General features: G+C 36.1%; 1 protein-coding gene and 1 long non-coding RNA gene across 4 annotated transcripts in view; one reads left to right on the plus strand and one right to left on the minus strand.

Moving 5' to 3' along the window:
* MIB1 (MIB E3 ubiquitin protein ligase 1) overlaps positions 1-12,789 on the plus strand; it is a 77,752-nt gene that overhangs the window by 32,569 nt on the left and 32,394 nt on the right. For all 3 annotated transcript variants that reach the window (XM_058830395.1, XM_058830396.1, XM_058830394.1), the window contains exon 12: positions 1,038-1,189. In XM_058830395.1, the coding sequence (XP_058686378.1) occupies positions 1,038-1,189 (152 nt within the window). The remainder of the gene's footprint in view (positions 1-1,037; positions 1,190-12,789) is intronic.
* LOC131575241 (uncharacterized) lies at positions 5,503-11,790 on the minus strand. Its single transcript, XR_009276742.1, has 2 exons — positions 10,794-11,790; positions 5,503-9,395 (listed from the first exon to the last, which is right to left on the minus strand). It is a non-coding gene; the product is annotated as an uncharacterized LOC131575241 (long non-coding RNA).

Here is a 12,789-nt window from a genome sequence, read left to right on the forward strand (position 1 = left end):
ATTTTGATTCTCACTGTACAAAAACAGAGATCTGTTTTCGTACTAATGTATTGCTAAAATGTTCAGTTTCTGTGTTAGTCAGCTTGCAGTTGAGTCAGTGTTGGTGACAAAAGACTTCCTGACTTACATGGTGCAAGAATTTTACTTGAAGCATAAATCTGGAGATTTTGCCTATGTAGCTGCAAATAAGCTTAAGTGGATGTGTTTTCTTGCTGTTAGTCTAGGGCATTTCTCTTCAGTCCAGCCATTTGAGTCACTGAATAAGTAATGTACAAAATGCTTCTTTGGTAAAAAGTATTTTTTCCTTATTTGGGATATTTGAAAAATAAAACATCAAGCTAAAAGTCTAAATTCTTTGCCTGTCCAATTGTGCAGTCAAGTATTATGTACCTTGTGTAATATAACCTTGTATTAGCCATAACAAGTTAAAAGCTTAATTTTCCATTATGACATTGGCTTTTCCATCATGGAAAATTATATGCTTCAGTTGAAATAACAGATATGCCTGCTTTTGGTAGCTGGACTGCATTTCATTTTGATTTGCCTATGCTTTAATTTCACACTGTCATTTTGGTATTGTCTTCTATATGGTTAACTCCTGGCTGAACTAACTTAGCATTTATTACTCAAAATTCCATTTCTCCTTCCACCTGGGTAGTCTTCCCTCTGTCACGTTTTAGTTTTTGTTGCTGTCCTTTTACTCATAAATTGTAATCTGGGCATCAACTCCATCTGGATAAGAAGAATAGAGAAGTCATTATCTACCCCAGTGTCTTCAGTACTGTGGGATGCAAAGCGTAGCTCTGGCAGCAGTGTGACTGTAAAATGGTGGAGCTCAGGGTGGGGTTTCCCACTGAAGCATTTGCAAAACTGGAACAAGCCAAGAAGAGGCAGCTTGCTCTGAACTCTACAGTATAGCAATACTCGGGTCTGGAAGAGCTGTTTTGTGTTTGTGTAGTCAATTTTTTTAGTGATATTTTAGCATCTTTTTAATGTGGATGTATGCAAAAATTGACATAAGCTGTTTCTGGTTTTAGGATTCTGAAGGAGACACTCCACTTCACGATGCAATAAGTAAAAAGCGTGATGATATACTTGCTGTACTTTTAGAAGCTGGAGCAGATGTTACTATCACCAACAACAATGGGTTTAATGCTCTTCACCATGCTGCACTAAGAGGAAACCCGAGGTACAGATTCTTTTTAAAGATTATTTTTTATCATATGTAAAAGGAAAACAAGTGCACATGAGGGTAGAACTGTGGTATTCTTTCAGAAGGTCCGTAAATCTGCATGTAGTTGTATTTCTTAAATGTCGATGTTGCTTTGCTGTGCATCTTTCTAATGCTGGAAGCCCTTACTAGAATGAAGCTAGAAGTCTGCTCAGTTTAATGCTGTATTCAGGTAACTCCAAATTCCTAAGAAATTCCCTGTCATGGCTGTAAAATGTTGCCAATAAAATTTTTGATAAGTTAGATCTTGAAGATGGAATCTTGACATAGGATAAAAATAGTAAATACTTCTACATTTTGTTTCTTGACTATTTGAATTGATAAAGGAATTTGAGTTTTTTGGAAATACTTATTTCTGGATAATTGTTAAGTAAACCATACAGTTCTAAAGCACGCTTAGGATTGTTGCATTAGATTATATTTGTCAATATATGCAACAGTTAATTATATTTTCATAGAAGTATATCTAGAAGGAAGTTTGTGTTTCAGCTTTTATATAGCAGTTCAACTGTAAAAGTTCATTTTAAGGCATAGTTTGTTTTATACTAGCTGCATTCTGTATGTCTGCATTCAATTTTCAGTTAAGATAGCTTTTGAAAACTACTGCATTGATAGAACTTTAAAGAAAAGTTGTGTTACTGTATCCTTATTACACTGTGGATAGATGGTATTTTTCAAAGCTGTCATACTAACAAGACTTTGATAATACTTTATCCTGGGGTGGAGTTCTCAGTATAGTTTACACAAAAGAAGAAACGTGTGTGCTTGCTAGTTTATTGCTAAATTCAGCTTTTCATTTGAGAGAAGTTGAAAAAATAAGGCTGTAAATTTGTGTAAATTCCACCCATTATTAATATATGGGATTAAAATCTAGGTTAGTCCCTTAGAACATAGCTATCAAGACTGATAGTCAAAAAGTAAACAAAATTAATTATCTATGTTTGTGGAATGGAATAATTTCACAAAGTAAAAGTAGAGGTTGGAAGTGTTCATAGGATAAATAAAGGTTTACCATTTTCTACAGTACTTATAAAAGGTCTTTAAGAGAACATGTCAAGGACCAAATGAAGGGAGCTTATTTTTGGCATTCAGTAGACAATTCTTTCAAGTCTAACTTGGTAACTTCTTCCTTTAAAGTGAATTCTTCCTACTTATATAACAGCATTAGCCAGGAGCACTGTTTCCTGTCTGTTACCTGGGTGTGGAGTATTTTTGGTTAGGTTTTTCCTGCAGTGCTTTTCCTCAGCTCTTGTGGTAGTTGGATTGTGTGACCATAATCTCAAGATGAAATGCAGGGATCTCATGAGGAAAAGATGTTTTTCATAGGCATGTGCTGGAGATTTTTTGGTGGGTGAATGTTTTAGGAGTGACAGACCATTCCTTTGATAGAGGGATCCAAGTTGTAGTTCAGACTGGGTCAGTTTGATGGTTGGTAGAATGTGAGGTATTGTGCAGTTTTAACCAGAATCCTCCCTCCTTTACAAAATTTTTTATTGGAAGTATTGGAAAATGTTTCCAGTATTAGCAATTTGAATGCTGTGTGGGTTCCTCCCATACATGGGGTTTCACTTGAATCTAAAACAGATATTTAATATTCTTTTTTGGTTGCAGTTCCATCTGAGCACTGCTCAAGCATGCAGAAAAGGAATTTTGTCTCCCATCACAGAAGGAATAGTTTCATCTGAAATATCTAATTCTGTGGGCATTAGATATTTTACCTATCAGCCTGGGAAGAAATGGTTGAAAATGAAACCAGTATAAATCTGTTTTGATTTCTCCCCCCATCCAAAGATGATCGTAATAGTTTCATTCATCCAAGAGTCGAGTTTTATATTCTTCAAGACTTCAGTGATTCTCATTTGTTTTATTGCTGATTTTGTAATTCTGCCACTTGGCTGTTTCTGAATGAAACTAAAGTTTTTGTATTTGCTACTTTGTTTTTCTAATCTGATATAGAACAATGATTATTACTGATCTGTCAAATGCACTAAGTGCATTAAAACACTGTTAAATATAACCCCCTCATCTTTAGCTTGTTGCTGCTGTGGGTCACAAACAGTGCATAATAGGTTGTGCTTGAAACCTTAAAGACCCATCTTTCCTCATCTAAGCTTCCCTGCTCCACCTAAACTGGAGTTTTTGTAGCTTCAGGATGTGGTGCCTTATATTTATACAGTGCACTAAATTCCCCTTATATTCAAATACATAGATGTATTTTATTATGTAATTTTTATATTATTTTATAAAAGTTATGCATGTATTCATAGTATATAAATGTGGATGCATTTGTGTGCATAGCTATAATTGTTAGAAATGTGCTATGTATGCAAGAATTAATAAAGTTCGCATACATCTTCCTTGTTGAGGATAATTAAATGAATGTGGTAAGTGCATGGGTACCACAATAAATGGAGGTGGATTTCTATAGTTTTTTTTAGTTGATGTTAAATAGGTATTTGGAACCAATTTCATTTTCAGAGGAAAACCTCTTGTTTCTTGAGTTCTGACCTGTATAAATAATAGGGAGATAAATGTCCCAAGAAAAAACTTACAAATTGTGCTGAGAAGAACATTCCAAAGTTTTAAATTTTTCATATGAAAACAAATGCATTCTATTTTAAATGTTTGAATATTGTATAAATATAATAAGAAAGATAGTGATTAATGTCAAATAGCTTAGCTTTTCTCAGCACTTTATCTTCCATGGTAGTTTGGCTGTGTTTTCTGTAAGTCAAGGTACACTGTGTTTCTGAGAGCATCCTATTCTTAGTAGAATATTTCTCCTTTTCATGTTTTGCTTCTCTTTGTACATTGTGAATTGGTACAGAGAACTTTTGGGTTTTGTGCTGATGTATAATGTTGAAATGTAGAATGGATGTTAGTTTACGCTGTAGGTAGCTTTAAACTCGTGCATGGGAGATAGAGCTAAAAAATTTTTTAAATTAAGTGTGGGGAAGTTAAACTTTCATTAAATACATGGTTTCTTGTTCGTGATTTTTAACTGAGTCAGTCATATTAAAAGTGCGTTTATTTTGGACTACTTTCAAAAGTGAGCCTCAAAGCTTGGCAGGCTTTGCCTCTTTAGTGTTAATGAGATTTTTTTCAGACAGAAAAAAGGAGAGTAAAATTTGAAAATACTGTACAGATTGGTTATTTTTGCCATGTTATCATCTCTTGCTTATGTTTGATCTATTCGCATACCTGTGACTTCAGATTTTTGAGCTGAAGACATGACTGTGAAGTGTAGGCGTATTTTATATCCGTTGCCCCAGTTAGTTTTAGATTTGCATTGTATCTTGTGAAGAGAGCTTTATTCACTCTGCAGCTAGCATCTTAAATAGAGGCTGCTCTTGGAGCTGACCTGACTTCACACACGTGTATGATTAGTTCTTCAGAGCAATAAATTCTGCTGGACTTTAAATCAAAAAAATCAAAGTCCTGGAGTAAGATACAGATTTCATGTATTGCTCTCCAATAGCAAGAAGTATTATCATCTTTATGTTCATCAACTGGCAAGGAGGACATTGTGGTTTAAAATAGAATTGTAATTTTTCCCCATGGTTTTCTTATTATTTGGGAGATATCAATTTGTTTTTGGATTTGCAGATGGTTTGAACGGGTTGGCAGTGAAATTTCTAACTGTAGCAATTTAATTGTGAGGTGGTGTTTCTCACTTTTAAGTAGTGTTAATGAGTGTCTTCAGGAGGTGTCTGCAGGACTCACTGGCTGTGTTGTCATGGAGGTCCTCAGAGAGACAAGTTCTGAGGATATGGGAGTGGTACAATTATTTTTTAAACCAGTCAAAGTGGTTTTTTTGCTTTTGTATTTGCAGTTCTGACAGTAAGTGTAGGTTAAGCTTAGTTGAAGCTGAGTGCAAAGAGAGCCTGTTTTTAAAACCTCTTATTAAAGTATTATGTCAGAAAAGGCTTTGGAAGAATACTTTTGTTCAAGTTGATTTGGAGGAAGAATATAGTCTCTGTGAGCAGACCTATTATTAGATGGTAGATTAGCCTGTAGCTGTTGAGGTCAGTGACAAATATATTATCTTTAAATAGTAAATAATGTGCCCGACAGATACAAAATGGCAAATACAGTTCCTGCCCTGTGGAGTTTCCTTCCTTGTGCAATGAAAAAAAAGGGGACGGGGGTGCCCAGAGAGTAAACCTGCCCCGCCAGTACTGTTCATGATTATTTCCTTTTGGGCTTTGGGTTTTTTTGGTCAGTTCTGCTAGAAAGGGCACCAGACTTGAGGAAGAATACAAGACACAATATATCATTGGGAAATGTTTATTTCATTGCTTACCTATCTTCTTTATAAATGTTGTAAAAGATGGTTTTCACTGCATATGGACAAAACGTTAAACACCAGTAGCTATTTATTTACAAATACAAACTTGAAATTTTGGAATACAGAGTATACTACACTCCTGGTTACCTTCCATCTTCAGGCTGCCTAGAAGTAGAGCTGGACTGCAGAGAGGACTACATAATTGCTCTGAGCAGGTTTCGTGTCCAGTTTTAAGAACATGAGAAATCCTGTAGTGATCAATGCATAGCTACAGCTGGTTGAAGGGGACCAAATCCATTGAAGAGGTGATTTGGTTCCATTTTACCAGCTTTAGCAAAGCATTGGAGTGCAGGAAGCTTATAATTCAGTTACACATTTTAAAGCACACGAGCAGTGCACAAAGAACACAGGGGTTTCTTCTGTATTACACAAATTTGTTTCTTGTCAATACAGATTTTTAACTCTTTCCTAATTTGGAGCTTTTTAACTCTTTCCTAATTTGGAGATGGCACAATTAAAAGCTGCATACCAGAAAGGCCTGTACAGGTTTGTTCTGTCCTTGAGTATTTCCTTGAGGATCTTTGGATGAGTCTCAAATCAAATCATAGTTACAGCTTTAACTTTTTCCTGTCTAGTGTAATCAAGTTTTAAAATAGATTAGGAATTGTAGTCTTAATTTTTTTATCATATAGGGCTCCCTTACTTCTTTTTGTTAAACTTTACTGGGGAAGAACGTTTCAGTTTCCTTGTCACCGTCTACCCTCCCTTCCCATCATTCATTTTCTGGCAGGTTCCCCTTTGCAGCTGCTTTTATGCTGTAGCTGGTTAGCACAAATATAAATGCCAAGTGCTTTCAATTCCATTGCTATATCTGTGGTTAGTATTAACTTTTTAGGAATGATTATATAATATAGCAGGATATATTTAATTTGTTTTACCCATATAGTATATGTAAAGCGATTTAATGCCAGAAAAATGCAGCTTCTAAAGATTTATCTGGGGTTGCATCTGATTTCTTCTAAACTAAGGTCCTTAATACAATTGTGTGAGCTCACATAGCTTTTTATGTGTCATACTGAATTCTTTCTGAGCTTTGACTGCAGTGGAAAGTAGGGGACAACCTTAGTTCAGACCATTCCCTAGTAATGAGTGTGTCAAGGTTAGTCTGTTTGTTGCATAGTCTGATGATGGTGAGAAGATTTATGTAAATATATTCCCAAGACCATGTATCCTAATAGAAACGTAGCAGGTGTGTCACTTGGACTTAAACATCAAGATGGCTATAAAACGAGTTTCTATTTTTACCACTTATAGAGGAACTGTTTTACAGATACAGCTGCTCAAGTGCGCTTTTGGATGGCAATACAGTTTCATGTACTGGCCATATCGGGACAAAAAACGGCTGTGGAAAAAAAGCCGTGTAGCATTTGATAATGTCAGCATCTGTTATCCCTGTCAGTCACACAGTTGAAATGTTTGAGTTACAACTGTGTCAGCAGATGCCCAAAGTTCAACGTGTGCTCGGTTAAAATTGAACAGCTGATCTAAGTGATGGATGTGACATTTTAGAGTGACTGGGTATGTATTCTTAGAGATATGCTAACATGAACTAGCAGGAAGCAATGTCAACATATAATTTTAACTTTTGTATCACTCTGAACTGTCATTTTGTGTCAGAATAACATTGCAATGTTATACAAGGGACAACACAGTATGATAAATCATTGCCAAAAAACTTTAAGATAAATTAAAGCTGTTAAAAAAGTGTGTCCCATTATATAGTAGAAACTAAATCAATTGGTGCTCAGAACAGGAACTCTCCAGGAGAAGAAGAAAATGTTTAGTAATAACCCCTCAGTGAAACTGTTAGTTATATCAAATTGCTTCTGTGAGCACGATCAAGTTTAGTAGTCTTGCTGTATTCAGAAAAGCTACTGCAATTTGATTTGTTTCCCACTACAAACCAGGTTTTAATCTAGATGTTAAGATATTGTAGCCTTCGTGTCAAAATACCTGCTTGTAAGAGAAAGAGCTTTAAAACAAATATTGAAACATTGCTTTCTTAAGCAGGTAAGATATTTCTTTTTGTATGTTAATACGTAGTTCAGTTGTTAAAAATACCAGGCTATGTATATTATTAGCTGTTTGAGAATTATGTATTTAAAAATAAGTTCTCCATCTAAAAATCATGTGTTGCCTTTGCTTATTTTCTTGTTTGTTTTGGTTTGTTGGGTTTTTTTCCCTCACATACATTTTTAGTAAGCAAAGGGCTACAGTTAGAATCTTTAATCTGGGCCAAATGTGCCTACTTATCATGGACATAGCCTATTCAATAACTGCTTTTAGAAGGCTGCTGTCTTGAATAGAAATGTCTGGATTGATGAGTGGGGAGTTCTTTCGTCTTGCTTTTCCCTTGTTCCCGAATTTGATGTTGAGTATCTTTACTTAGGGATGGTATGCAGCAGTTTATTTTAATTAATAGCACTTTTAGAACTTGAAACTATTGAGGAACTATTTCTCATGTAGTTCTTAAAATTTTCTGAATGCTACAATGTATTTTTTATGGCTAATTTTCTTAAATTTGGATTTAAAATAAATCCAGCTTATTTGAAAATAGTATTTAAGATAACTTACCTTTTCGGCTGTTGTTGTCATTTGTGTTTTCATTTAGGAATCTGTCAATAGCTTTAATCCGCTGACTAGCAACTCTGGCCTAGAAATCTCTGTATTGTCACTTTCTGTGCATAAACCTGACACTGCACTTTGTATCGAAGAGCTCAGTGAGCATAATAAGTGCTGATTTGGATAAAATTCTAACTTAAATCTTATTTATACTCAGTTATTTTAGCTATCATTTTCTCTAGATCACACCTGTAATTCCTTAGCTGTTAATACTCGTCTCAGTTGCAACCTGTGGTTTAAATGTTCTATGGTAGATAGAAATTTAAGTACTCCTATCTGAAGTACACAGAACAGGCTGTGATTGCTAGAACAGTGGCTTGTTTTTATGAGATGCATTTTGATAACCAGGCTTTTAAGTTTAGTTTAAGATCTATGAAGTGAGGAGTCCTGGTAATGATGAATTTTGCAGCTATGCTGCAGTCTTAATTGGTGCATGTTAAGGTTTCATTTCCAGCCTTGCTTTGAATTCTGTTTGCAACTAATATTCTACTTATCAGCTGTTAACAGTAATTCCTACCCACTTTTATAGTCACTTAATTTAATGTTTTGTGATTTGTTACTAACAAGTATGAGTTATTTTGGCAATACCAGCTGACCCTTAGCAAGCCAGTTTGTCACATGAATGTCATTCAGACAAGAGGGAAACCTGTTTATTCCAGCAGCTGTTTAGTTTCCTCTTACTGGTCGTTCCTTGCCTGCCAAAAATACATACTTCTTTACATTCCATAGCATTGTATGTTCATATGGGTACATAAAGAAGTATGTGCTCTGAGCAGGTACTCACAGAGTTTCTTGACTGCCTGTCAGATGAACCTGGAAAGTATTTTGCTGCTTTTTCTTGCTGTCTTTAGGTAAAACTGGCTGACAGTTCTTTGGAAGGACAGCAGTTCTGATAAACTGATGGTAGAAAATAAACTTACTATGCTAACTGAACTGCAATGCAATTTACCTGCACAGTGTCTTAAAGCTGGACATAGTTCATTGTTTTGGGGTGGCACTGATGTTAGAAGTGCTTTTCCATATTTTTGCAGCCTCTTGCTCTTTTAAGTGACCATGTTTAAGTAGAGTTGAATCGCTGGTAGGTGTGCAATGTCTTTTCTTAGAATTTGTGGTTGTAGTCCACTGTACAAACTTCAGCTTTCTCCCAGGTCTTCTTGCAGATTTTCATGCTGGGATACAGTTTGCATCAGTGTCCTGAAGGGAAGCATAGACTGATTTAAAATAGCAGTTATAAACTTATTTTCTTACCCCAAATCCCATTTCTATGCTTTTTATATCCTGTCCATTATTCTGCAAACTCTGTGTAGGTTTACACTTATTTACACTGTATTTCAGAGTGGTTTAAAAAACAAAACAAAAAATAAAGCAAAACAAAAACACAAAAAGCCCAACGCAAACACAAAAGCACATGTCACCAGCAATCCTGCTTATCGTAAAGATGATGACATTGAATTAAAAGAACAACCTCTAACTGCTGTGACAGGATTTGGATTGTTAGGCCAAAGGTCACATTTGAAAGCTAACACCTATTCAACACTTCTGCAAGCAGCTTTTCTCATTTTAAAAAACTGGCACTCACCTCGTTCAGTCAAAGTCTTGTCCACTCTTGAAATATTTATGACAGCTAAAATAATTAACTAAAAAAAATATCCCAAACCAAACAAAAAACCTCATAGAAACAAAGCCCAAGTTTAACCCTGTTTCGTAAGATTTTGTGCGACTTGGTTTGGAACAGTGGTTAAATATTTGATGTGCAGTACAGCTTTGACTTCTGAGGGACTGTCGGATATAGCTTATGCTTGCTTAATACGTATTTCAGGAGTTGATTTGGGTTACAGTAAAGAGTAACCTTTGTCTCTATAGCATTAGAAGGTAAACTTAAATAAGCTTAGCAATTAGTAACTGTAATAGTTGTAAGGAAAGCTGAGAGCAGAGGAAGTAAGAATTTCTGCAGCTCATGACAAAAACCTAGTGCAGCTGATAGAGAGCAAATCAGAGTGTAGCAGTAGCTAGCACAGTAGTACAAGGAGAATCAGCAATGCAGCATTAGAATCACAGCAGTCACATTCTAGTTTTTAAGTAGGCTGTTTTCATGTACGTCTGATATAAAGCACCTTGAAAATTTTGCCTAGACCTATTTGAGAACTCAGCATTGCACTACCACACTGTTTATTAGGTTTTCTTTTTCAAGTTTGTACATTTTTAGTTGTGCATAGGAATATAAGAATATATTTTACTGAAATGAACAACCAGTTAATGGCATTGCAGTTTATTAGTTTATCTTCTTTAAAAAGAATTCTGCCTACTAAGCAAGTTGGGATTTGGTTTCTTTGGTTTCTGCTTTTTTTTTTTTTTTTTTTTTTTGCTTTTTTCTTTTTCTATGAAATTTGGACTAACAGTTGTTTTCTTTCAACCTGCTCTTTACACTACAAATGCTTGGTACTTTAGCACACTCAAAATTAAGCTTTTCCCAGAGTAGAGGGATTAATACAACAATTTAAAAAACAGTCTAGTAAATAAGATATACATGCAGAAAGTCATAGGCATCCTTTAAACGTGCAGAATAATGCAGGTCTCCTGATGTTCTGTTACCTGTAAGCTTAGTATCATGCAGCATTTGCAGTTGGAAGAGAGGTAATGACCTAGAGACACATCAGCAGCAGCCATCTCATCCTGAGTGCTCTCACTCTATTCGCTGAATCAGCTCTTCGTTACATGGGAGGGGGAGGCAAGGGGGGGCGAATGTCGGTGCATACAGTACCTCACCACCTTAAATAGATAAAACTTACAAGAAAAAAAAAAATGCATGAAGATGGGTGCCTAATTGGCACCTTCTTCCTTTCTTTTGAATGCTGAAATATGGATGATGTTGTATAGAAATTATACCTTATGTCTGCTGGACTGAGAGTTAAGACTCCAAGAATAGATGCTATGAAGCCAAGGGAAGGTGAACTTAGCCCACTGTCAGATGAAGATAATCACAGGCAAAAAGAAAAACAAAAACCCAACAAAAAACCAAAACCAAGCCCCCAAAAGTTGGAGTTGCTTCCAAAAAAAAAAAAAATCAGAAAAAGGCACCAAAAAAATAGCGATCGTCTCCCCCCTCCCCTGGCAAATATTGGTTTCTTCTAGTTCCTTAGATATTGCACTGCATCTTTTCTTGCTTGAGGTTATGTTTCCAGGCTTAGCTGTAGGCAGGTCTGTGTTGAAGCTACTTTCCATCTTCAGAGGTCAAGTCAGCTCGCGAGGTCAGGGCTCCCGCACACTCACTACAGAAGTCACCAACCGTATTTCCCACTTAGAGGGCACGAGCAAAACTGTTACGGCTTTATAGGCAGCTAAGCATTTGAAACATGCACTCCCAGGCAAACAGGCTCTCTTGTGCCTCTCTCTTCCCTGACCATATTTAGTCAACCATTGCAAAAAATAGTCTCTCAGCTGTCGATTGTCGATCCGGCAGCGAAGGGAGCCTCTATCCAGCTCTCTGCCTATTGATTGTGCAGCCTGCACTTCCACCGCCGCTTAGCCATTTGTCCCCAGGTTTTTTTAGCACTGCCAAATAAAGCTCTCTCTCATGTTTCCAGTTAGATTTCCCAGGTTTTCACTGAGCTTGCGCTGCTACTAGTAAACCCTGATGAGGTTGTCACTATACTTAGAAACGTTTGGGGCGGGGGGGTGGGGGGGAGGAGTGGGAGAGGGGAAAAAAAAAGGCAACCCTGCTAGTAACAAGGCAGGGACTTCACGCCGATATAGAACAATAAATATCCTGCGCTGCCATAGCAGGTTGTGTAACCTGGTTTCCTGATCACTGGAAAATGCCGTGACTAACATGTCGATTAACCCAAGGTCTGAGCGGCCTCAGTCTAACTTTTCAATTGCAAATCATACAGTTATTTCATAAATAAGAAGTCGGTGCCCATTTGCAACCCTGCATTTCCGTATTCAAATCAAGTTAGAAATTATTTAGAAAAACTTTAATTAGTACATTCATATCATTCCATACCATTGTTTAATAATGCCATAGTATTTTGTTTGTAATGCTTATCCATAGAATTGCATCTAAAGAAAATAAATGCTTGTTTAAATCAGTTGCTATTGTTCTTTAAACAAACTGAAAAAAAGATTAAAAAAAGAAATCAAGGGAGCAGCTCATTGCATTAATCTTTCATGTTTACAAAATTGGCTCATGGCAAGCCTAATAACTGCACATTCAAAATATGAAGAGGGATTTTCATATTCATGGGGAGTATATGCAATGTTTTCGTTAAAAAAGAATAACTGAAATTTAGGCATTATAGTCAGGAACCCAAATACTTCAAGATTCTCTGTATTTTGCAAAGAAAAGAATCTTTGCTTGGGAGCAAGAAGGATGGAAAAGGTGAAAATACCTCAATCTAAAATGAAACAAACTTACTAAATCAAAATACCATTTGATTAATATTGACGTAATTAGTAGTTAAAGAGTTCAGTATGGTATGGTAGAGAGTGAATTGCAAAGTCCTAAGCAGATCAGTATCTTGGATTTATACTTTCCTTGCTGCTTCTTTTTGTGTTGATTTTATCCTGTGCTTGGTAACTGTTTACTCTC

Source organism: Poecile atricapillus, chromosome 2, assembly GCF_030490865.1.
Source record: "Poecile atricapillus isolate bPoeAtr1 chromosome 2, bPoeAtr1.hap1, whole genome shotgun sequence".
Lineage (NCBI taxonomy): Eukaryota > Metazoa > Chordata > Aves > Passeriformes > Paridae > Poecile > Poecile atricapillus.